We start from the raw sequence: 25,447 nt of genomic DNA on the forward strand, positions 1-25,447 counted from the left end.
TACTAACTGATTAGGTTAATCCTCAAGATTTGTACTTGCAGGATTATACAGGTTAATTAAGTCTAGGATAATTTAAGCTAACTAATACGAAATAAAACAAGAATGCCAACAAAAATGAAAAAGGGCTCATGATGAAAACCTTCGGTGCTCCACTGACAGTCCCAACCGGCAACGCAGTATGCAGAACATCCCAGCTAGTTAAATCATCAAGTAACTCTCCAGTGACCTTCAATTACATTAAACCTCCATCCCCTTAATTCAATTGGTTCTTGAGTACATTACACTGATGAATATAGATATAGACTTAACAAGAAAAAAATTCTGAAACTAATGTCTCAGATGCGCAAATGTGTCCCCAATCGTTATAGATATTAGGTTACTTATTATGTTATCGAAAGGAGATACTTACTGTTGAAAAAAACAGATTGATAAAAATTTATAAATATAAGAAAGAGTAATCACGTAAGCCATGAACAGACAAGGCACCAAGTGTAAATTTATTAAGCTAATGTTGAAATATACATTAAATACTTTTACCCGCCATGGATTGAAAACAGATACCGCGGAGAATAAAATTTAGCATATGCATGGTTTTACACTCTGGAGAATAAAGTTCAACATACAGTAATAATCATACAAATACGAGAAGGGAAAGATAATAAACCTTCCCGACATCATTCCTCCCCAAGTCTACAAGCATAATATGCTCTGCAAATTGCTTTTCATCATTCAAAAGCTGCTTTTCCAGCAATAAATCCTCTTTAGGTGTTTTTCCTCTTCTAACAGTCCCAGCAAGAGGCCTGTTTGTGATCGTTTGCTATTAACAAAAATAAGAAATGCATAGCTCAGCAACATATAGCTAATGAAGATTACAACACTATCGTAGGGAAGCAAAAGGGACCAAAGAAGACATAAAATGTAGGGATCTTATAGGAACCATCGTAGAGGTTTAAGAGCTAGCAACAGAATAACATGAACACTCAGATGTTAAAATTTTTTGGACTTCCTTGACTTACCTTCTTGACACGTGTCAGAATTTCTGGACTTGAAGCAACCAGAATACAGCCTCTAGCCTGATCATGGAAGTATATACTCATATAATCTTAGAATTACAAGATGAACAAGTAGACTGGAACCAATGACTCGCTGAAAACGAGACAAACCTGTAAGTAAGTCATATATGGACTTGGATTAACTATCCTCAATGCTCGGTAAACTTCAAATGGGTCTGCAAATGTTCGCCTCTCAAAACGCTGGCTTAATACAATCTGAAATATATCCCCAGCTAGAATGTGTTCTTTAGCTTCCAACACTGCCTCCTTATATTCCTCCCTGTTTGATGCCTCTTGGGGGGAATCTAAATCCGAAACCAGCAGAAGAGGAAGGAGATCAGCTTCTCATAACAGTAATTGCACGTAGGTGTCCCAAAAGTTATCGCCTCAGCATGATTCAGGGGCATCCTCATTCGATCAATTTCTCCGTTGTTCAACTTTGCAAGCCATTCTGCAATAACATCCTGCAATGTTCTCCCCAACTGCGCAATACACTTCTCAGTGATCACTTGTTCACATCGATTGTTTTCATGCGCTAAAGTAGGGATTCCAGATATGGTCCGTTCTGAGGTTGGTTTAAAATTCTCGCGACTGCACTCATGGTGAGAATCAAATCATGAAACCCCATGCGCATGCCAATATGTACCACAAAATGCCTTATCACATCCTAAACAGTGTTGAGGTACACTGTTATTGGTGCGCGAAGGCATCATTCCTCTGCATGCTTGACATTGCAGATGGATAGTGATTTGATTGCAGCGAAACCCATCATACTCAGTACCACATTGAGGGCATGGATTTGACGCATTATCAGCTTCTTCATCCAACTGGGAGCGAGCCCTTTTTCCACGAAGATGTTTTCCAGAGTTTACAACAAGATTGGATTGTATTGTTGCGTAAGAGTCTAAAGTTGCCACTTCATTGTTGGAGCGTTTTAGTGAAGAATCTGCTTTTAGTATTTCCCCCGCAATGTTAAGCAGGAAGTGATTTCTTCCAACAAACTGTATCTCTTTAACCACTCAGACAAGCATCCGTTGCAGAAATTAAGGAAGCAAGGAGCAATGGTAGCAACATCATGCCATATATTCAAGTAAACGCAGCATTTTGCATGCTCGACATCCATAGAAATCTTTAACCGCTTCTGACAAGTTTCAGGACCAGGCAATACATTGAACCTGTAGCTCAAATATCCTTCCATATCGGGACCTGAAGTAATTTCACTTCCGCATCTGATAATAATAGTGTCTTCAGCTTGGATTACAGTCCCGTCAACAACTATTGCATTTGAACTTTTATTTTGTATTGTGGCAGAAGAGTGGTCTGAATTCCTTGTTATGTTGCACCACTTGCATTTGCGGATAGAAGAGAACACGATCTTTGAGCAAACTGCAAGCTCATCTGAACTAATCTCAACATCTGGATATCTCGAGTCTGATGGAACAAGCTTGGCCCAGAATTCTTCACAGGGTATGCAAGATGCTCTAGTACCACTTAACTACCTCATTATTTCCGATAAGATACGGAGGCTATGAAAACAACTGATGCTCAAATCCAACATGCAGGAGAGATTGAATACTCAAAAGTTATTTATCATATCATATGGCAACAATCAAGTTTAGTATGAGCAGATCCACTACAGAATATTTGTAATCAATCAATTTCAACTTTGCGCGACAACTTCCAAGTTGACACACTCCAATATGACAAGCACTGAAGGCTCCAGTATGTGTAAGCAAGTAAAGATGTAGTACAGACTAATGGTATAATGTGCATCCGACATATTATATAGCACCCCACTTACATGACTTGGAGGGATTTACTTTCCACTTAGCAGATCTAGAGCAACATTGCCAAAGCTATAAACAACACTTTCTGGAGACTCTTCCCAGAGTGTAAATAATCAACCAGTAAAGTCAGCATATCTCAAGCAGAAAAAGTTCTTTAAATATAGTAACAACGAAATGATCAAACGGATGAGTAGTATTTCGACTAGAAAAGTTATTACATTCTTAAATATTCAGGCCAAAACATGAAAGGCGAGGGTCACCATCCTACAAGTCCATCCAAACGCTACATTATCACCCTAAAAAATGGTAATGGACACGGACATGACTGAAAATACATATATTTTTAACTAAGATGATCGAATCTGAAAAAGGCATACCTCGTCAAAGAGAACCCTATAAGCATTCAAATCATGGTATAACGGACGACCCTTAGTACTACGATAACTAAAACTTTAGCAATATAAATAGCCACGCTTAAATGCATGGTCCACTCAATGGTTTGGTTCTCCTTTTATGAAAAAGCAATGACCAAAAATTAATCTTCAACAAATACAGCCACTAATTCTCAATTTGGAGGAACAAAACTCAAACATTGAATTGATTGCTTATGCAAATCTTGAGAAATTAGCAGTATGAAGACAAGCACAGTACATCCACACTAGATAGAAGACTACACTAAAAAGTAAACACCACACCCCCACCACGACTTCTCTAAATGAAAGGCAATGTTAAACATCATCTAGGATTAGCAATACTACCAGGTAAGATTAATGGCCTAACCGTTTCGTGTTATACAAAACTAATGTCAACGCCATCTTGCATTTCATTGATTGTTTGAAAACTATATATTTGGAAGTACTTCACAAAAGGTTCATCCAGAAATCTTAGAAGCTAAGCTAAAAGGTAGCATTCTTGATACAACAGCTAAAGCCAAAGACGAGAAAGCAAAAAAAAAAGGTTGGATTTTGTTTAAAGTACAGTGGGACAAATGCTTAGCTAAAGTATCAGTAGGCAGGTACTCAATAACTAGCAGCCTTTCACCCCCATCACGACAATACCCAATCAAATTCGGATATCAAGATTATGATATCCGTAAGAGTTTGAAGTACAAAATCATAACAATGATAGGACGTATCCAACTGGGATAAAGAATTACCTGCACCCTAACACCACCATGTTTCCTCCAAGTCTAATCAGATATTTCTATCTTCCCCATAAGTAAACGGTCTATATTTAGTGGATCCCAAATTGTGTGGTTTGCCCTGCCTGCAGATGACAAGCACATGATCCAATAGCACTTGCCTACTGAAAGTGCATCAAAAAGGTTTAATCAAACCTTCCCCTCCACAATTAGTCCATGCTCATGCATCAAAATACACAAAAAATATTATAGGGACTGTTATCATTGAAAAACTTGAAAGTAGAATCTAAATAGATTATCGAACTGTTAACTTGTTCTTTCCATACTAACTGGAATTATAAGTTGTATCATTTGTTCAAATAAACAAAGAAATCTACCGAATTTTTGAAATGCCTCTGTTCATATATCAGGATTTTAAAATCAATACAATGACTTAAAATACAAGTTTCTTTATTTTGAGTTCTTCGTAGACGCTATAACCAATACCAGGATCTTAACTAAAATCCAATACAAATGTAAGCAAAAAACAAATCAGGATTGAATATAAGAGGGAAGAATCTAAATACTGAGCAAAAAGCTTCACACTTGGGCAGCCATTTTTGTCAAAATGTACTGCATATCAAAGGTCCCAGAAAAATAACCCAACAACCCACAAGTAGAGATAAATCACGAAGAAAACAGTTCATATAAAAATTCAGAAATTTATACAATAATCCATCAGAAATTTCCAGAAAATTTCACCAACACAGACGCCAAAATTTCCCAAATAACAATAATCCAAAACAAAACAGTGAGTACCGATGTACACCAGAGAAGGTGCGAATTCGACAGAGATTTCCAGTTGAAAGGGTGCGACGTAGAGCAGAGAGTTGAGAGAAACGAAACAGTGAGACGCGAGGGAGAAGAGCAAAGCATCGAGATCGGAGAGCTAAGAGAGAAGCTGGTACGGTAGCAGTGGATCTTGGTGGGCCTAAAAGGCCAGATGCGGTAGTGGACCTCGGAGCACTCCAGCTGGGCTGCGGAGAATTGAACGGAAATTGGGCCAAGCGCCAGTTGCTGCGGATGGGAATGTTGCTGATGATGCTGGACTGAGCCCGCAGCATTCAAGGGCTGCGCCAGTTGCTACGACCAACACCGCGTGAATTATTGACTTTATAATAACGAGTGGTTTTATTTCTACACAAGTCATCACCTTTGATGTCCGGGAAGACGCGACCCTCCTGGGTCTTTGATTAGTTGTTATACATTCTCTCAACTCTGTCACCAGATTTCCATTTGCAAAGAAAAGATTGATCATGGCGTTGGCGGTGATAGGTGGAGCCGCTCTCTCGGGTTTCTTCCAGCAAGTATTTGTGAAGTTGGATTCTCAGGAGGTCAGGAACTTCATCAGAGGAAAGAAACTGACTAATGGGTTGCTGAAGAAGTTGAGGATCAAGTTGAATTCTGTCAGTGCGGTTTATGATGATGCCGAGCAAAAGAAATTACGTAACCCACATGTGAGGCTGTGGCTGCAGGAGCTTAAAGAGGCTGTCCTTGATGCTGAGGACCTACTGGACGAGATCAAGACAGAAGCGTTGAGGCGAAAAATTGAAGCTGAATTTGGAAGTAGCACAAGCAAGGTACAAGACCTCATCTCTGATTCTTTGTATGCTTTTGATGAGTCTGTAGACACCAAGATAGAGGAAATTCAATCAACGAAACAAACAAAGAGAAGGGCACTTCCAGAAGAAAACCGAAAAAAGTAACCACAGCGGAAAGTTACCAGCATTGACGCTGGTCGTGGCACCGCCTTGGCGCCAATTGATGAGGCTACGAGCGTCGAACAGTCTGTCAGATCCTCCCCTTGCAGCTCTCTGTGGCTTATCTTCATCACTCTTCATCACGAACCCGAAGGGCTTGAAGAGTAATTTCGCCACCGCCTACCCCTTAAAGAGCGAGTTGAGCAGCCCGAGGACAACGAAAAGAACAACGGCGCCGTACTTGAACTTGAAGAGCGACAAATCAGGGCTGGATTCCTCGAGGGTGCGATGTACGAGGGTGCGAATTCGACAGAGATTTCCAGTTGAAAGGGTGCGAGGCAGAGCAAAGAGTTGAGAGAAACGAAACAGTGAGACGCGAGCGAGGACAGCATCGAGATCGGAGAGCAGAGAGGTGCTGGTACGGTAGTAGTGGATCTTGGTGAGCCTAAAAGGCCAGATGCGGCGGTGGGCCTGGGAGCAAGCCAGCTGGGCTGAGAAGAATTGAACAAAAGTTGGGCCAAACAGGAGCAAAGGGCTGCCCCAGTTTCTGCGGATGGGAATGTTGCTGATGATGCTGGACTGGGCCCGCAGAATTCAAGGGCTGCGCTAGATACTCAAGCTGCTCGGCAGAGGGAAGCCAGGTTCTACGACCAACACCGCTTGAATTATTGACAAAATTTCCATTTGCAAAGAAAAGATTGATCATGGCGTTGAAGATTTTTACTTCTGCAGATCCTCCTGGGTCTTTGGTTAGTTGTTATACATTCTCTTAACTCTGTCACAAAATTTCCATTTGCAAAGAAAAGATTGATCATGGCGTTGACGGTGGTAGGTGGAGCCGCTCTCTCGGGTTTCTTCCAGCAAGTATTTGTGAAGTTGGATTCTCAGGAGGTCAGGAACTTCATCAGAGGAAAGAAACTGACTGATGGGTTGCTTAAGAAGTTGAGGATCAAGTTGATGTCTGTCAATGCTGTTTATGATGATGCCGAGCAAAAGCAATTACGTAACCCACATGTGAGGCTGTGGCTGCACGAGCTTAAAGAGGCCGTCCTTGATGCTGAGGACCTACTGGACGAGATCAAGACAGAAGCGTTGAGGCGGAAAATTGAAGCTGAATTTGGAAGTAGCACAAGCAAGGTAAAAGACCTCATCTCTGCTTCTTTCCATGCTTTTGATGAGTCTGTAGACAGCAAGATAGAGGAAATTCTTGAGAGGCTAAGCTTCATTGTAGAACAAAAAGATGCCCTTGATTTGAAAAGAGGTAGGAGACACAAAATCTCACAAACATTGCTTTCAACTTCTTTAGTAGAAGGCTCTGATGTGTATGGAAGAGATCGTGAGAAGGAAACCATCATTCAACTATTGTTATCAAATGATGTCACTTGTAGTAAGATTGGCATTATTCCCATTGTGGGCATGGGTGGGATCGGAAAGACCACCCTTGCTCAGCTCTTATACAATGATGATAGAGTGCAGCAGCATTTTGAGCTCCAGGCATGGGTTTGTGTTTCTGATGAATTTGACGTTGTTAAGATCACACAAACAATTTATGCATCAGTCACTTCACGAACCTGTGATACCACAGACCTAAACCAACTTCAAGTCAAACTCAAAGATGCTTTGGCGGGGAAGAAGTTTCTTTTTGTTCTTGATGACGTTTGGAACGAGAATTACAATATTTGGGAATCCTTAAGGCGCCCCTTTGAGTCTGGAGCTCATGGAAGTAAGATCATTGTCACCGCAAGGAATGGTGGTGTTGCATCTACGATGGGTACTCTTCAAACTCACTATTTAAAGCACTTACTTGAGGAAGACTGTTGGTCTTTATTTGCAAAACATGCCTTCAAAGATGCAAGTGTTATTGTAGATCCAAATCTGGAGGTAATTGGAAGACAAATTGTGAGCAAGTGTAAAGGCCTTCCTTTAGCAGCAAAATCGCTCGGTGGTCTCTTACGCTCTGAATCAAATGTGGAGGAATGGGAAAATGTGCTCAAAAGTGACATATGGGAGTTGTCAGATGCAAAGATTGACATTTTGCCGGCTCTATGGCTAAGCTACCAGTACTTGTCTCCAGAGCTGAAGCGTTGTTTTGCTTATTGTTCGACATTTCCCAAAGATTATTTATTTGACAAGTCTAAATTAATTTTGTTGTGGATGGCCGAAGATCTTATACAACCCCAAAAGAAGACTAGGTTGGAAGATGTTGGAAAGAAATACTTTGATGATCTAATCTCACGGTCATTTTTTCAATACTCGTCTTCAAATGATTGTTTCATCATGCATGATCTGATGCATGATTTGGCGACTTACGTATCTGGAGAATTTTGCATTAGATTGGAAGACCACAACTTCTCATTGGACGTTGTGAGCAAGGGTCGTCATTTTTCTTATATGCAATATTCATCTAATGTTGATTATGAGAGATTTGACAATATTTATGAAGCTAAGTATCTGCGCACCTTCATTCTTGGCAATCACTTTCCATCGCCAAAAGTACGACTTGATCTCCTTTTAGTGCTACATTGTTTAAGAGTTCTCAAACTACGTGGGCATGATATCACGGAGTTGCCTGATTCGATTAGCAACTTGAAGCATCTACGGTACCTTGACTTGTGGTTCACTCCAATCCAGAAATTACCTGACACCGTATGCAGTTTGTATAATTTACAAACGTTGTTGTTGTCAAATTGTATATATCTAGCTGAGTTGCCCACTGATTTGAGAAGACTTATCAACTTGCGCCATCTTGATTTCAGAGGTACAAAATTAAAAATGATGCCCCCCCACATGGGCAAGTTGAAAGATCTCCAAACATTTGAAGGTGAGTTTGTCTTGAGCAAAGATGCCGGGGGAAACATTGATGAGTTAAAGGGGTTTCAGCATTTGAGTGGAAATCTTCATGTGTCAGGGCTTCAAAATATCAAACGTGCTGAGGATGCTTTGGAGGCCAAACTGAGGGACAAGAAGCTTAGTGACATACGTTTGAAATGGGAAGGTGACACTATCGATTCTGAAAACGATAGCCGAGTGCTGGGCAACCTGCAACCCAATACAAACCTAAAAGTACTGGTTATAGAAGGATACGGAGGTACAAAGTTTCCAGGTTGGTTAGGAGATGAGTCTTTCTCTAACCTCGTCACTATCCGACTTGAGACTTGTGGATATTGTTTCTCCTTGCCAGCATTGGGGCAGTTACCCTCCCTCAAAAGGCTTGAAATTTATGGGTTAAATGGAGTGGAATCAGTGGGGTCTGAGTTTTATGGGGGAATTAAACCTGCATTTAAATCTCTAGAGTTTCTGAATTTCTGCAGTATGCCGGAATGGCAAGAGTGGTGTTTCCCTGGAGGTGAAGAAGAAGAAGGCGGACATTTTCCTAATCTTTGTGAGCTTAGTCTGGAGAACTGTCCCAAACTAACGGGGAAAATACCGTTATACTACTTCCCAAGACTTGAGCGCGTACGTTTGGAGGAAGTTAATATCGAATCCCTTGCTTGTTCGCAAGAATGCAATAAATTCAATATTGAACTCCCATCCCTCCGTGAGTTGGAAATATCAGAATGCCCGAATCTGGTATGTTTTGTGGGTGGTGGAGTGCTGCTTGCGCCCAACTTGGAGGAGATAACTATTTGCCATTTTAAGAACTTGTGGTCAGTGCCCGAAGGTATGCAAATCTCGCTCCCATCTCTTCCGTCTCTGTCCATAGTAGGGTGTAAAGAATTTAAATCATTTCCGGAAGAATCTAATTCCCATCCCTCAAAATTTTGAAGATAAAGGAGTGCCCAGAATTTGTGGGTTTCCCCCATGGAGGACTGCAAGCGCCCAACTTGGAGGAGATGGAAATCAAAGAATGTAACAAATTCAGGTCACTGCCAGAGGAGATGCAAATCTCTCTCCCATCTCTCGAGTCTTTGTGTATAAGGGATTGTCCAGAATTGGAATCATTTCCGGAAGGGGGATTGCCGTCTAAATTGCGTTTTCTCAGTATCTGGAGTTGTAAAGAACTGATGGCAAACCGTATGCGGTGGGGTCTACAAACACTCACCTCTCTCAAATACTTGGATGTCAGCTTCAGAGGATGTGAAGATGAAGAAATTGGCGAATCATTTCCAGAAGAGGGGCTGCTGCCAACCACTCTCACTTCTCTCGGAATCTACAATCATCCGAATCTGAAAACCATTGACGGCAAGGCGTTAAGACACCTCATCTCTCTCGAGAAGTTGGAGATTTATTATTGTCCTCAACTCCAGAGCTTGCCAGATGAAGGGCTACCCACTTCTCTTTCTCGTCTAGATATCTTCCCAGTGTGATTGCTAAAACAACGGTGCCAGAGAGACACGGAAGAAGATTGGGCCAAGATTTCTACATTCCCAACATAACGATTTCTGGCCGAAAGATATGATTTGCAATGGTACGTAATTCGTCAACGTGCGTTTATGTGTTTATTTACGATCTGGCTGTGAAAAATTTAAATCATAAACATGTTTCAAATGTTAATATTCTTGTAATAACAAATTTTACAGGTACTCCAATCCCATATAAACATGAAAGTATTTGCGATAGAAACATACGGAGCTACAAAAATTCCAAATCAGTTAGGAGATGACTCGTTCATTCTCTCATCTTGTTACTCTTCGACTTGTGGATTGTGAATATTGTTTTTCAATGCCAGCATTGGCACAGCTACCATCTCTCAGAAGGCTTGAAACTGATGGGTTAAATGGAGTGGAATTGTTCCTCGTTTCTTACTGTGTCTTACGGTGGTTCTATTATACCACAGTTTGTTGTAACGAACTAGTCTTCGGTGAAAAACGAGCTTCAACAAGTTTACGAGCCCTAGTTTCCGAATTTCCTTTTTCAAGTTTGTTTCCAAATTATGTCTATTGAGAGGTAGATTTTGGTACTTTGTGGAATTCGAATTCAAATGTTTGGTTTGTAAAATATGGATGATGATTTCGTTTCTGTGGAACTGTGAATCTATGATCATGCTTGAATGTTGTAAGCCCAGAGTATCGAAAACCCTCGGTTGTCTACTAATCGATCTCAAGCGGCCTAAATTCGATTTGTTTAATTAGTATTGCAAGATGATCTTATCTACTAATCATGTCTTTATCAAATGATTACCACTTCATCATGCCCTCAGGGATGCACAGAGCTTCAAAAGTTTTCAAGTTGCTTCGCATGTGTAGGTTTGAAGTCGTGCAATGATATGTACGCGAAACTTATGAGCAAACAAAAGTAAACAACTCCTATGCATAAATGTTGGCTGCCAGAAAATCTCAGTAGTACCAGAGAAGATAAGCTTGTAATAAATTTCTAATTCTCAAAACAGAGGAAACAAGAGAAAGAAGATCTACATATAAGTGCCCCTAGTTGGCCGGCACACATGATTTCTTTTATGAGCATGTTCTTCATTATGGTGCTGTGTCCGACATGCATATCCATACCAGCAATTTTCCCTGTTTGATGCCTCTGTGGGTAGATGATATTTGGGAATCGAAATCCGAAACCAGTACAAGAGCAAGGAGATCAGCTTCTCATAACAGTAATTGCACGTAGGTGTCCCAGAAGTTATTGCCTCAGCATGATTCTGGGGCATCCTCGTTCGATCAATTTCTCTGTTGTTCAACTTTGCAAGCCATTCTGCAATAACATCCTGCAATGTTCTTCCCAACAGTGCAATACATTTCTCAGTGATAACTTGTTCATGTCGATTGTTTTCATGTGCGGAAGTAGGGATTCTAGAGATGGTCAGTTCTGAGATTGGTTTAAAAGTCTCGCGAATGCACACACAGCGAGAATCACTTTGTGCAACCCCTGCGTGCCAATATGTACCACAAAATGCCTGATCACATCCTAAACAGTGTTGAGGTACACTGTTATTACTTCATGAGGCGTCATTCCTTCGCATGCTTGACATTGCAGATGGATAGTGCTTTGATTGCAAACCCCACCATATTCAGTACCACATTGAGGGCATAGATTTGACGCAGTACCAGCTTCATCATCCACCTGAGGGCGAGCCCTTATTCCTTGAAGATGTTTTCCAAAGTTTACAATTCAGATTATATCGTATTGTCGCATAATAGTCTAAAATTTCCACTTCGTCATTGGGGCAAAAAATCCGCTTTTAGTATTTCCTCCGCAATGTTGAGCAAGAAGTGATCATTTACTACAATATCTTCTCATTGTGTTTTGTTCTAATAGTTGTCCTATTTGTTTCTTTTGTCTACCGTACTTTAAACTACCATCACGAACATACGAAATTACTGTCTATAGAGCTTTTCGGTTTTCTGGTATCTGTTACAGCTTAATACTAGAAAAATTGCCCCCGCTCTGCTGTGGGGTTTCAAACTATAATTGACAACAGCCATGAATAATATTCATAGAAAAATTCACTCAAAAGGCAGCAGCAACACAATCGCATTCTCAAATGCAGCAATTTAGACAACGCACATTTTACTTGAGTAATTCCCACAAAATCACAAATTAACAGTCATCTCCAAATAATTGAAAAATCAAGAGATAGGTGAATCGATACGGTAAAATAAGCAGTTCAATTTGATTTTACATTCTATTAAGTTAACATCAAGAGCCAATATATTTATGGTTATGGTTTTCAATCAGTGTTTTATTGTCTTCTTTTTAAATTAGTGGTTCTTTTCAAATACAAAGTTTAGTCTTCTTAGCAAAGTCATTATTTTTTATAGTGGTTGGTTGAAATAAAGAGGTAGTATGAAATTGTGACCATTAGACAATAGTATGGCTGTGATCTAATAGTAAATGACCTTAATTTCACACATAAGTTTGGTTTCAAACTTACTACATAAAAACAATGTCAACTTGCAAGACACTATATGAACTGGCTGGATAGCTAGTTGAATAAGCTTGTTCCCCTGTTTTTTCCCTTTCTTTTGAGTAATTTCCTCCTTCCCCTCCCTCCCCCCAAACCATCTTCATCCCATTTTGCACTTTCCCAAAAGCCTTTTCTCTATCCCCGTCTTCACTTTATCACATGCTTTTTTATCCTAGCCATAATTAGACTAATGGGATTTATACCTAGAGACTAATGTGCTTTTTCACATGCTTTTTTCTCTCAAAATTTATAGAAATATGAAAATGATCATCACAAATTTCAAATCCTGCAATAACCTAAATTAAAACAATTATTCAAATTCCTAAATTAAAACAGCATTTAGAAGCACTATAAACTCAAATCACAAACATCAACAACATGGTGAGAATGAAGCTTTATCTTATAGAAAATGATAAATCTTTCTCAACCAATATGCTAAAAATGTCCACCACCAGTATATAATAAAAAAACAGAAGGCTAACTTCATCACATAGCACCACCTTTAAACGCATTTCTTTCAGAAATTAAATTAAGAAAAAATTTGACATTCACATGCCACTCATTAAGAAACTAATACTAACTGAAGTTGTATATTGTAAAATGCAACCGCTTTTAGAATTCCTAAGTCATATCTGTTAGCAAGAAACCCATACTAACTCAAGTTGTATAGTGTAATAACGCAACTGCAAAAAGACCAAGCTTCTGCTACTAAAAAGCTTTTACAAAATCATAAAACTCTTAACAGTTTGAACCCTACCGGAAAGTTTATATGAGTTGAAGAACAGTTGTACTTAAGTGCAGCAAGATCATAACCTCTTGCAGTTTCTCCTCCATGTCAAAACCACCTGCAGTCCAAATTAAGAAAGATTCAATGCCAGATCAAGAACAAAATAGTAATAATTTAAACTAAAATCCTTAATTATTGTTGCAGAGAGAATTCATATCAAGATTAACTACAATATTTAATTCGAACGGAATCCAAAAGTAGCATAAATATGAAAGGTAAAAAATTAATAGCAAAAGTCACATTTCAGCAGCGATTAATAGCAGAAATCAAAGTTCAGTGGCAGGGACCAAATAAACCTCTGGATTTCAGACTACTTAACAAATTAGACAAACACATAATCCAATTTCATCTTTTTCCACTCATTTTTTTCTTGCAACACTGTTGGGCACCAAACATCACCAAAACCGAGCTCGCTGACACATAAATAAGCTACCGTACACTTTTTGATGAGGTTGGCAGAGAGCTCAATTTAGTGGCGCTCGTACCCTTTGAATACGTCGCTCGTCTTTCCCTAAGTTTCTCTCTGCATTCAACCCATCACACAATTTCAACAATAATTCAGTTTGAACGATCTGAAATCAATGGAATCGGAAGTAAATACCTATTTCGATCGGAGATTTGAATGGATCGCCGGAGACGATGGCTGAAGAGCAGTGGCGGGTGTTTATTTTTTGTTCTAGGTGGTGGTGGCGGCGGCTTGCTGTCGAAGCGATTGAAACGGATGGAAACAACAATGTGCGCGAAAGGAAACCTCTCTCTCTACATGTGACCCTTCCTTTCACCGCCAAAATAAAGCATCAAAACACCTTGGTTGCTCCTGTTAGAAGAGCCTTACTTGCTACTGTTCAGTGCCCCCACCCCTCCCTCTTTCTCTCTGCCTCTGCAACCCGCCTCTCTCTTTCTATTTTTGCCTTACCGAATGTCAGACCATCCTCAGTCAATCATGTCAGTGGAATCCTCACAAAATCCCTCACTCAATCGGGTCAGTGATAACCTCCCTCAATTTCCTCCCTCACCCTCGGCAACACCACCACTCTCCCAAACCTGAGAATGACCAAAATACCCACGCAATTTCCAATCCGATGCGTCGGATTTAGAAAGTAGATAGGATAAAATAGGCATTTGACGTTCAGGGCTTTAACCCATTCAATGGTCACCATCGAAGCCCACTTCGGGCCCAAAACCAACAGCCCTAAAAGACCCAAATTATGGTCAGCGGTAGAGATGTAAATATTCAGCCAAATCTGATGGCATTATTGTAAGTAACGTGAAATAGAGGGGCAAAAACTTGACTGTAGCTACAGTCAAATTCTTCCTCAGTTTTAGAATAGATAATGTTGAGCCTATGACAGCCAAAATACATAGCTTGTTTTCTGTTGAGACGCTTCTCTCATATCTGGCCAATTAATGAAGAGCAAACTACGACACCATTATTCAAAATTTGACAAAGTGAAGTTTTCCTCTAGGAATCTTCACCTTTCAAGCTATATATTTTCTGGTTCTCAATTCTTACAATTTTCATTGTTTTGTTGCTAACTTGTTTACTCACCGCTATTCAAAATTTGACTCTTTCTTTTGCGCTAAGTTGATTTGCCCTGAAATTTGCTAAGATTGCTCAAACGTATTTCTTTTACAATTTTCTCTTGTGTTTGCTTTAATCGCGTACTGACGTTGGTGATTGAGAAAATGACATTGTTGATGTCAATGCTCAACTTTACTGTTTACTTTTTGTATAGCTAAGTTTATTGTAGCTCGAGATACGTTCTTTATATGTGAGTAAGTCTTCCACCAAATCAGAAACTAAAGCGTTTTATATACGTTGAAACGTGATTGGAAGATGCGTTGTCATCCATTCTTTTCGATTTCCTGTGCTTGAGTTATATTATTTCCTCCATGATTTGAAGTCGTTTCCGAAGTATATTTATTGGGATTTTGAGATGCGCGTTCTGGTACTTTTTGGAATATGACTTGAAACTTTCAGAGCAAGCGCAAACCAGAGTTTACCGTTCTAATTCCTCTTTTGATTATACAGTTATATTCTCAATTGTCATTACCTCGAGATTACTTGGTAATGACGTGATTACACAGTTATATTCTCAACTTGCTATTACCTCGAGATTACTCGGTGGTAGTGACATGATTACACATTTATATTCTCAGCTTGTCATCATCTCGAGATTACTCGACAATGACATAATTAGATTTCAGCTTACACTAGTTACGGCTAGTGTATGATTTTGTATGCATGTAAGATAGTGTCAGAGACCCATTAAGTGTGGTCCTTCGGGGATGCAATAAATGTGGTTACTTGCAGGTGTTTTAATTTGGGCTTATCCCTATTTCGGTAGATTTTAATAGTTGAAAACTTGAGTTATGACTTTATGCATATTATGGATTCGTCACCAATCCACGTGATGGCCAGCTGATAGGATTTTTAGTACTTGCATAAAGAGGGTTAAAAATCATACAAAATACTTGTAAGAGAACAAGGTAGTTGTAGTAAAAATGCTCATGTAAGGTCGTTCCCACAAGGATTATCTAAAACAATTTATGTAAAAATAAAATCTTAGTTAATTATTTGAAAACAAAGTTTGAAAAGAGTGGTTTTTCAATCTAAAAATAATAAAAACGAATTTAATAAAAGTAATTGAGGAAAATCAACAAGAAATTAATTTTAAAGAAATCAAATTAAAAAGAAATGGCCTTGAGAAATAGATTTGTAAAAGCATTAGGGTTCCACTGTCATCTTAACAACTCTTTGTAGATTCACTAATTACTTATGAATTACACATGCAACTTTGAATGTTAGGTTTTCCTAATGCATATTTAACTTGTGGCATTCAAGATAGAACGTATATCAAACATGCAATCCGTCTATAGCATTCATATCAAATATAAACATGCATGACTCATTATGTTTTGTGAAAACCCTTTGAAAAATCATGCTACCTTTAAGACATGGCATTCGCCCTAATTGACTTACAATTATTAATCATAAGAAGCATTCCTCAATTTCAAGGTGACATTCCAACATAAATTGCGTCTGATTGCTTATCTAAACATTCTAATGGTAGCAAAGCATTAAAACATAGAGACTATTTAAATGCAGTGATTAATAATTCAAAGCATGCATACATAATATCATAAGCAATAAAATAAAAACCACATATTCATGCTAAGGCTAATGGCCCCACCCTAGCAAAAGAAAGTTAATTATGCATATTCAACCAAAAGAGTTTTATTGAAATAGAAAAAGAGTGAAAACACCTTGTAGAATAAAGTTTGAAAATCTCTTAAACTTTGGCCAAAATTCTCTCTCATATATCACGTTGAAAAGAAGAACATAGGGCCGGCCACAATGGCTTATTTATACTACTTAGAAAATCCAATCCTTCCTAGAAAATGACTTAAAATAAAATTAGGAGACCAAATAAATTGAAATAAATTAGAAAACATAATCCTAAATTGACTAGGATAATCAGCTCAAAATCTGCACAACGACGTTTTGGATCCAAATCTCCTCCAAAAGTGGCCCAAAATAGCTGGATTTAAAGTTTCAAATAATCTGAACACTTCTCCAGAAGGTCATGAACCCAACAGAGGTCATCTTAGGCTCATAAAATCGTAATTAAGCCAAAAAGTCACTTTTCAGCATCACGCATTGCTTTTTTATTTCATCGCTAGAAAATAACCACTTGGTAGAAAAAAACCAAAATTTTGACACGAACGAGCTAAAGGACTCACGAACGTCCTCCAATTTGAATCAATTTAAAATTCACCCGTTTGATCACGTTTTGCTCCAAAGGATGTCGAATGTTTTATATTGAAAATATAAAGTTAAGTATTAAAATTATACCAAAATAATTACCAAAACATACTAAAATAGGATAAAATATATAATATGACAGACCAAACAGCTATATGGTAGGTGTGCCTGCTTTGTGACTAAAGTTCGCTCTGCTTTTGACCAAAGGCTCCTCCATGCCTTGTGAGATTTCCAATCAGCTTCCAGCCGCCATAATACGGCACTATTAGTATTGTATCATTATATCTATACGAAAACTTCAGTTGATGGGACACGGTTTACCAACAGTGATTTCACGAAAATACCTTTGGTTTTTCTTCCCTTTCCTGCTTTGCTTTTTAATCTTAAACAGCGGATTTACAAATTTCCCCTTACTATTTGTTGGCTGGGGGTGCCACTACCTCTTAGAAGATACCTGTTTGTTCCATTTGCGTCCAGATTCTCCCCAGTTCTCTCTCTCACAGACCACGAACCAAAAAATCCTCTCTCTAAAAAGATCACGAACCCCAGCACAATCTCTCTCAAAACCTGTTAACCACAACACAATCCGGTCCCGATTCGAAGAAAGCTTTAAGCCCAGAAAAAGTTCGGTTTCATGGTGAGTTCTCCTACCAATTTGGGGCTTCTTTTTGTTTTTTCTTTTTTTCTGGGTAGCATGCAGTCTTTTCTGAGTTAATGGTCGAGGCTTTGTTATAAAAAAGAGTAGTGGTTGTGGGTCAGTTAGGTACTCAAGATTCTTGAATTCTAGATGTGTTGAATTTGGTTTTTTTTTTCACTAATGGTTTTTTTTTCACTAATGGCTTGCTTCATAGAATTAATACAAATACAAAATGGAAAAATGATTTTAATCCATAAATAATATTCAAATACTTGAAAAGTTTGTTTTAAATTGGGTTTGGTTTCATTGGTTTTTCTGATTTTGAAACTTTTGTTTTCAGGCTCCAAAGGCTTTTAGGGGCCTGTTTGGTATGATATTAAAAAAAAATCATTATTTCTCAAAACAGTTTTTTAAGAATATCTTTTAAAAACAATTTTCTTTTAAGATTCAAAAATTTGTTTAGTATGAGATTTAAAATTATTTTTAAATCTTAGATAAGATTGCTGAAATTAAGTATGGTTCCTTTGCAGGGGAGTTTGTTTTGATTTTTTGTGGAAGAATTCCAGTTTCCAGCGCTTCGTATTCTTCAATTACAGGTAAATGAATGTTGCATGTGAAATTTTTTTTCAACAAATAAAGAAAACCCTTTCGTTGGGTTGGGCGAAGCCATATTGCTTCTATTGGCATAAAACTATACAGCTGAAGATTTTCTGTACTTAATTATCAAAGTATGCGGTGGTTTGATAATTAAGTACAGAAAATCTTCAGCTGATATCCTTCTTCTCTTTGCGTGATAAAATCATGTTTTTTGGATTATGATGCTTATTCTGATTCTTATCTGTAAACCATTGATGATATAACATTATAGGCTTGGGGTAGTAGGTTTTGTAGTCTTTTTCCTGAAATATAACTGAGTACTTCATAATCGTTGCATTCCTTGGTTTGTGATTTTGTTGCTCGAGTACCGAGGTTTATCTTTTGGTGCTCTCTGATTGGTTCTCACATTTGAGTCATCTCACCAAATCATTAATGTAGATTTCCTCTTGAAATTTTAGGTAGGTGGCGATCTCTGCTTGGCTCTATCAGTTGATTCACATAACCTAATAATTGAAGTCTTCTTTTCCTTGGGTCGGAAAAATGGCAATAATTCTACTTGAGTTGATATTTCTTAAAGAAAAACTAATGAAAAAAAAATCAAATCTTTACATTTTAATAAAAAATCATCTACTAACTTTATTTAATGATAAAGACAAAAGAATTAAAAAAAAACATAAAAAACCCAACTTGCGCTGGGCGCATCCCCCAACCCCCTTCCACACTCCACTTTTTTTGATTGTTTGATACATTAATATATTTTTTATTTATTTTATTTTTGCTAAAATAAGAAAAAGAGTTCAAACTGAATTACATTCCCCAGTTTTATATTTGTGGTGTTTTTTTCCCAATAATAGTCAAGATGATGAGAAATTTTTCAATGTGACCGGAGCACGGGGTGGTACACCACGTGTCTCTATACAAGTTGTGAGATTCTTGTGTTAAAAAATTAAGTACACAAAAAATAAAAAATTTCACTACTTACATAATAACACGTGGTGTGCCACTTGTGTTATGGGCACAAGGTAAAGTTTCTCCAAGATGACACTCAAGCTCAAAAAATTGGATGGAGAGTTACATTTATTTTTGTAGGTATGTAAAAAAATGTGAGGAAATTTTAATTTAGTAATTGAAAACAACTTTTTAAATATAATTTTCGAGAACATAATCTTCTCAAGGATTTGATCTAATGGATCATTTATGGGTTTATCGTTTTGGGCGCAATGAGTGCTTTTACAGGACCAAAAAGAGTAAGTTTCAAACCTTATGAAACTGAACCAAGAAGTAAACACTATTTATAAAAGTTGACCAATAAGCAGACACTATTTATGAAACTAAATCAATAAGCAGACACTATTTATGAAATTGAACCAATAAGTATACACTATTTATGAACGAAAACAAGAATTAGACATTATTTCTAAAACTAAACCAATAGATGAAAATTATTTATGAAACTGGACTATACAATATTTACGAAACTGGACTAAGAATTAGACAATATTTATGAAACAAGATCAACTAGGCATTATTTATGAAAGTTGGCAAATAACTAGGCACTATTTATGAAACTGGACCAAGAAAGAGACTATTTATGAAATTATACTAATTACTATACATTATTTATAAAACTGGACCCAATAACTAGGCTTTATTTATCAAACATGATCAGGAACTAGACACTATTTATGAAACATAATCAAGATTTGGACACTATTTATGAAATTGGACTAATAAATATTGTAATACCGTTCAGATACTGCAATTTAATACAGTGTTTGGTTTCATGCATGCACGGGTCTTGTGTGTTAGGTATTTTTTATTTTTAATTTATATATATATATATATATATTAAAATTGTATCATTTTCATTAAAATTTAAGTTATTTTGTCCTTTTGGAAAATGTACCCATGTTTTGGTACAATAATTTTTTTACTATTATTTATGAATGTATATACACAATATATTGGAGAGTATAATTTATCATTTAATATTTTTAATTCCACTAATTATGGGTTTTATTTAAAATCTCATAAATATAAACAATTATAACTACAAATTTCAATTTTCAATTTAAGCATATAATAACTTACATATAAATACATTATTTCATTAATGTCAGAGACCTAGATCAAAAGCTGAAAACCAACAAGTTTAATATAAGATCCATTCTTAGTATAACATGTACCCATTTCTTTTTATATAAGATCCATTCAATTTTTTTCTAATCTATATTTTAAACTTCTATGGGTATATTCTATTTTGTTGATCTAAGAATGTATCCCTGTCAAGTTTAATCAAAGAAATTTAATAATGTTATTAAGTCTTTTTTTTTTTTTTGTGGTTTTGGAAAATGTACTCATGTTTTGGTACAATAAATTTTTTTACTATTATTTATGAATGTATATACACAATATATTGGAGAGTATAATTTATTCTTTAATATTTTTAATTCCACTAATTATGGGTTTTATTTAAAATCTCATAAATATAAACAACTATAACTACAAATTTCAATTTAAGAATATAATAACTTACATATAAATACATTATTTCATTAATGTCAGAGACTTAGATCAAAAGCTGAAAACCAACAAGATTTCAGTTAAAGAACAATGATAGTTAGGGACCGCATCCAAACTCTCCCCTTAGAAAATTATTATTCTAAGCAATGCACATCTAAAACTATGATATCTCATCTTATCAATCTTAGATTTAAATAGTGACTAGAGATTACAAAGAGAGATGAAAACAAGTTTAATAACAATTAACGATTTTGTTATTGCATGATTCAGTGAGTTTCTTACTAAATAACATCGTAGAGGAGAAATGATCACTTGTAGGAAAATGATTCAATGAGTTTGTTACTAGATAACATTTGATTCATTTTTTATTTGCTCAATAAAACGATTAAAAAGAAATTAGAGTGTGTATAAGTAACAAATTAATGAGAGTTTGTAAACTGTAAAAAGAAATGAGAGTATGTAATGGGATCGTTAGCAACATAATCAAGAATAATCATATGTTTATCTCATTGAATCAGCATTTTCTATTTGTCAAAGAATAAGACAAACATAATGATGTCTAAATTCTGAAGTTGGAATACAACTATGATTCATTGAGTTTCTATTTGTCAGAAAATGTAAGTTGATGTCTAACTTCAGAGTTGTACGGCTGTAGAGTATGCTATTTATTTCATCTTATACTCCATATTTGTGCTTAGAGATAAAGCAAAAGGATGTATTAGAAACTTCATCAAGCAGCCCTTTTGTTTTAATGGTTTTCCGGTTGATGTTTTGTTTAATGGTTGCTCTTTTGCGACTAAATTGGTGGTTTCATATATTAAGTTCAATTGTTAAAAAGTAGAATTTTTCTTCGGTTTGGACGGTATTTTTTCATATATTTAATTACTTACATAACTTGATCGTCTTTGTTTCAACTCTGTTTGCGTTATGAATAGCAGCTCTTTCCAATTTAACATGGATTTATTTTTACAGTGTAATTATCTACAGAAAATTTCTCTAAAGATGCTGACAATGGAGGGACACTGATTCTGAACACAGTGGGCAAGTCTTTACAAGCTAATTCCGTAGGTAATAGAAACTACGCCTTTTCTCTCTGCTTGCATGCTTTTTAACATAGAGAGAAATTGAAATTGTACTTTAGAATTAGCGTTCTTTTTGATGATCTACTGCCTGGTAAGGGTTCTTGAAATTGTATTTTAGAATTAGTATTTTTCTTGATTCAAAACAAAAGGTCTATAATTTCCTTCCTACATTCCATGTATGTACATAGTATTGCGTGTCGTAAATATATTTACAAATTTTACATGTTTTATACGGTTTTGAAACCCTCAACATAAGGGACCTATGTTTCATTTGTATTTATTTTTAGAACACTTCCAGCCCAGCCAAGTCCCCTGAGCGATGAGCTTTGGAATCCCCCTACCAAGAAAAAAAAAAAAACGGCAGCTCCAGCCCATTCCAATAACCTGGGCTCCCCTGGATCCCCCACTTTTCCCCCAGGTCCGAATTGACTGGCCCACTTTGATGTTAGCCCTGATTAGAAAAATACAAAAAATACAAAAAGTTATAAATTTTTTCTATAAATAGCTAGCCATATTTTTCCACTTTACATCACATTTCAATATTTTCAAATACTTTTTAACCAATCTTTTATTGTCATTTGAAATTAAAAATAAAATTATTTATTATTTTATTAAAAAAATATTTGGTGGAGATGCATTTGGACAATTACTGTTCACTAAAGGCCGTTACTAACTTACTATTCACTTTGACCGATTGGGCTGCCGACGAGAAATGACTCCAAACGCATCTACTTTTGTGTTGAATTAGTTTATTTGTTTAAACTACATAAAGTCAATTCAATAACTCTTGGTTTGAATTAGTTTATTTGTAGCGAAAACTAACCATGGTTTTCGTTACATTGATATTGCTAGCTAATTTGTGATTATCTTCTCCCAGCAAAACTCAATTCCATTTGCAAAGAAGAGATCGATCATGGCGTTGGAGGTGGTAGGTGGAGCCGCTCTCTCAGGTTTCTTCCAGCAAGTATTTGTGAAGTTGGATTCTCAGGAGGTCAAGAACTTCATTAGAGGAAAGAAATTGACTGATGGGTTGCTGGAGAAGTTGAGCATCGAGTTGATGTCTGTCGATGCTGTTTATTATGATGCCGAGCAAAAGCAATTACGTGACCCAAGGGTGAAGCAGTGGCTGCATAAGCTTAAAGAGGCAGTCTTACGTGCTGAGGACCTACTGGACGAGATCAAGACAGAAGCGTTAAGGCGGAAAATTGAAGCAGAATTTGGAAGTTGCACAAGCAAGGTACAAGACCTCATATCTGCTTCTTTCCATGCTTTTGATGAGTCTGTAGACACCAAGATAGAGGAAATTCTTGAGAGGCTAAGCTCCATTTCAAAACAAAAGGATGTTTTCGGTTTGAAAGAACGTTGTAGTCACAGAAGCTCACAAACATTGCCTTCAACTTCTTTAGTAGAAGGCTCTGAAGTGTATGGAAGAAATCATGACACGGAAATCATCATTCAATTGTTGCTATCAGATGATGTTACTTGTAATACGATTGGCGTCATTCCCATCGTGGGCATGGGTGGGATCGGAAAGACCACCCTTGCTCAGCTCTTATACAATGATGAGAGAGTGAAGCAGCGTTTTGAGCCCCGAGCATGGGTATGTGTTTCTGATGAATTTGACATTGTTAAGATCACACAAACAATTTATGCATCAGTCACTTCACAAACCTGTGATTCCACAGACCTAAACCAACTTCAAGTCAAACTCAAGGATGCTTTGGCGGGGAAGAAGTTTCTTTTTGTTCTTGATGATGTTTGGAACGAGAATTACAATATTTGGGATTCCTTAAGGCGCCCCTTCGAGTCTGGAGCTTATGGAAGTAAGATCATTGTCACCGCAAGGAATGATGGCGTTGCATCTACGATGGGTACTCTTCAAACCCACTATTTAAAGCACTTACTTGAGGAAGACTGTTGGTTTCTGTTTTCCAAGCATGCCTTCAAAGATGCAAGTGTAGATCCAAATCTTGAGGAAATTGGAAGACAAATTGTTAGCAAGTGTAAAGGCCTTCCTTTAGCTGCAAAATCTCTCGGTGGTCTCTTACGCTCTGAATCAAATGTGGAGGAATGGGAAAATGTGCTAAAAAGTGACATATGGGAGTTCTCAGATGCAAAGATTGACATTTTGCCGGCTCTATGGCTAAGCTACCAGTACTTGTCTCCGGAGCTGAGGCGTTGTTTTGCTTATTGTTCCATATTTCCCAAAGATTATAAATTTAACAAGTCTAAATTAATTTTGCTGTGGATGGCCGAAGATCTTTTACAACCCCAAAAGAAGACTATGTTGGAAGATGTTGGAAAGAAATACTTTGATGATCTAATCTCACGGTCATTTTTTCAATACTCGTCTTCAAATGATTGTTTCATCATACATGATCTGATGCATGATTTGGCGACATACGTGTGTGGGGAATTTTGCATTAGATTGGAAGACCACGACTTCTCATTGGACGTTGTGAGCAAGGGTCGTCATTTTTCTTATTTGCAATATTCATCTAATGTTGATTATAAGAGATTTGGCACTATTTATGAAGCTAAGTATCTGCGCACCTTCATTCTTGGCGTTCTCTATTCGCCGACAGTACAACTTGATCTCATTTTAATGCTACAGTGTTTAAGAGTTCTCAAACTACGTGTGCATGATATCACGAAGTTGCCTGATTTGATTAGCAACTTGAAGCATCTACGGTACCTCGACTTGTGTAACACTCCAATCCAGAAATTACCGGACACGGTATGCAGTTTGTGTAATTTACAAACGTTGTTGTTGTCAAATTGTACATGTCTAGCTGAGTTGCCCACCGATTTGAGAAGACTTATCAACTTGCGCCATCTTGATTTGAGAGGTACGAAAATAAAAAAGATGCCCCCCCACATGGGCAAGTTGAAAGATCTCCAAACATTTGGAGGTGAGTTTGTCTTGAGCAAAGATGCTGGGGGATACATTGATGAGTTAAAGGGGTTTCAGCATTTGAGTGGAAATCTTCATATTTCAGGGCTTCAAAATATCAAACATGCTGAGGATGCTTTGGAGGCCAAACTGAGGGACAAGAAGCTCAGTGAAATACGTTTGGAATGGGAAGGTGACACTGCTGATTCTCAAAACGATAGCCGAGTGCTAGGCAACCTGCAGCCCAATACAAACCTAAAGGTGCTGGCTATAAAGGGATACGGAGGTATAAAGTTTCCAGGTTGGTTAGGAGATGAGTCTTTCTCTAATCTCATCACTCTCCGACTTGAGAATTGTGGATATTGTTTCTCCCTGCCAACATTGGGGCGGCTAACGTCCCTCAAAAGGCTTGAAATTGATGGGTTGAATGGAGTGGAATTAGTGGGGTCTGAGTTTTATGGGCCTGCATTTAAAACTCTGGAGTTTCTGAGTTTCCGCAGTATGCGGGAATGGCAAGAGTGGTGTTTCCCTGGAGGTGAAGAAGAAGAAGGCGGACATTTTCCTAATCTTTGCGAGCTTAGTCTGGACAA

The 25,447-nt window shown here is 37.4% G+C and overlaps 3 protein-coding genes and 1 pseudogene across 3 annotated transcripts in view; 2 read left to right on the forward strand and 2 right to left on the reverse strand.

Moving 5' to 3' along the window:
* LOC126589050 (putative disease resistance RPP13-like protein 1) overlaps positions 1 to 25,447 on the forward strand; it is a 93,349-nt gene that overhangs the window by 30,852 nt on the left and 37,050 nt on the right. The window lies entirely within an intron of this gene.
* Positions 1 to 25,447, reverse strand: part of LOC126589051 (anthranilate synthase alpha subunit 1, chloroplastic-like) — an 88,093-nt pseudogene that overhangs the window by 2,653 nt on the left and 59,993 nt on the right.
* The window catches only part of LOC126589058 (uncharacterized), a 68,056-nt gene continuing 53,729 nt past the window's right edge, over positions 11,121 to 25,447 (reverse strand). The window contains exon 4 of the transcript XR_007611690.1: positions 11,121 to 11,252. The gene's annotated coding sequence lies outside the window, so the exon portion shown is untranslated. The remainder of the gene's footprint in view (positions 11,253 to 25,447) is intronic.
* LOC126589059 (putative disease resistance RPP13-like protein 1) lies at positions 17,368 to 24,536 on the forward strand. The gene is made up of 5 exons (XM_050254243.1): positions 17,368 to 17,762; positions 18,293 to 18,358; positions 21,855 to 21,950; positions 22,842 to 23,564; positions 23,650 to 24,536. The coding sequence occupies exons 4-5, from the start codon at positions 22,878 to 22,880 to the stop codon at positions 23,653 to 23,655; spliced, it is 693 nt and encodes a 230-aa protein (XP_050110200.1). The 5' UTR covers positions 17,368 to 17,762; positions 18,293 to 18,358; positions 21,855 to 21,950; positions 22,842 to 22,877; the 3' UTR covers positions 23,656 to 24,536.

This window comes from Malus sylvestris, chromosome 11, assembly GCF_916048215.2.
Source record: "Malus sylvestris chromosome 11, drMalSylv7.2, whole genome shotgun sequence".
Taxonomy (NCBI): Eukaryota; Viridiplantae; Streptophyta; class Magnoliopsida; order Rosales; family Rosaceae; genus Malus; species Malus sylvestris.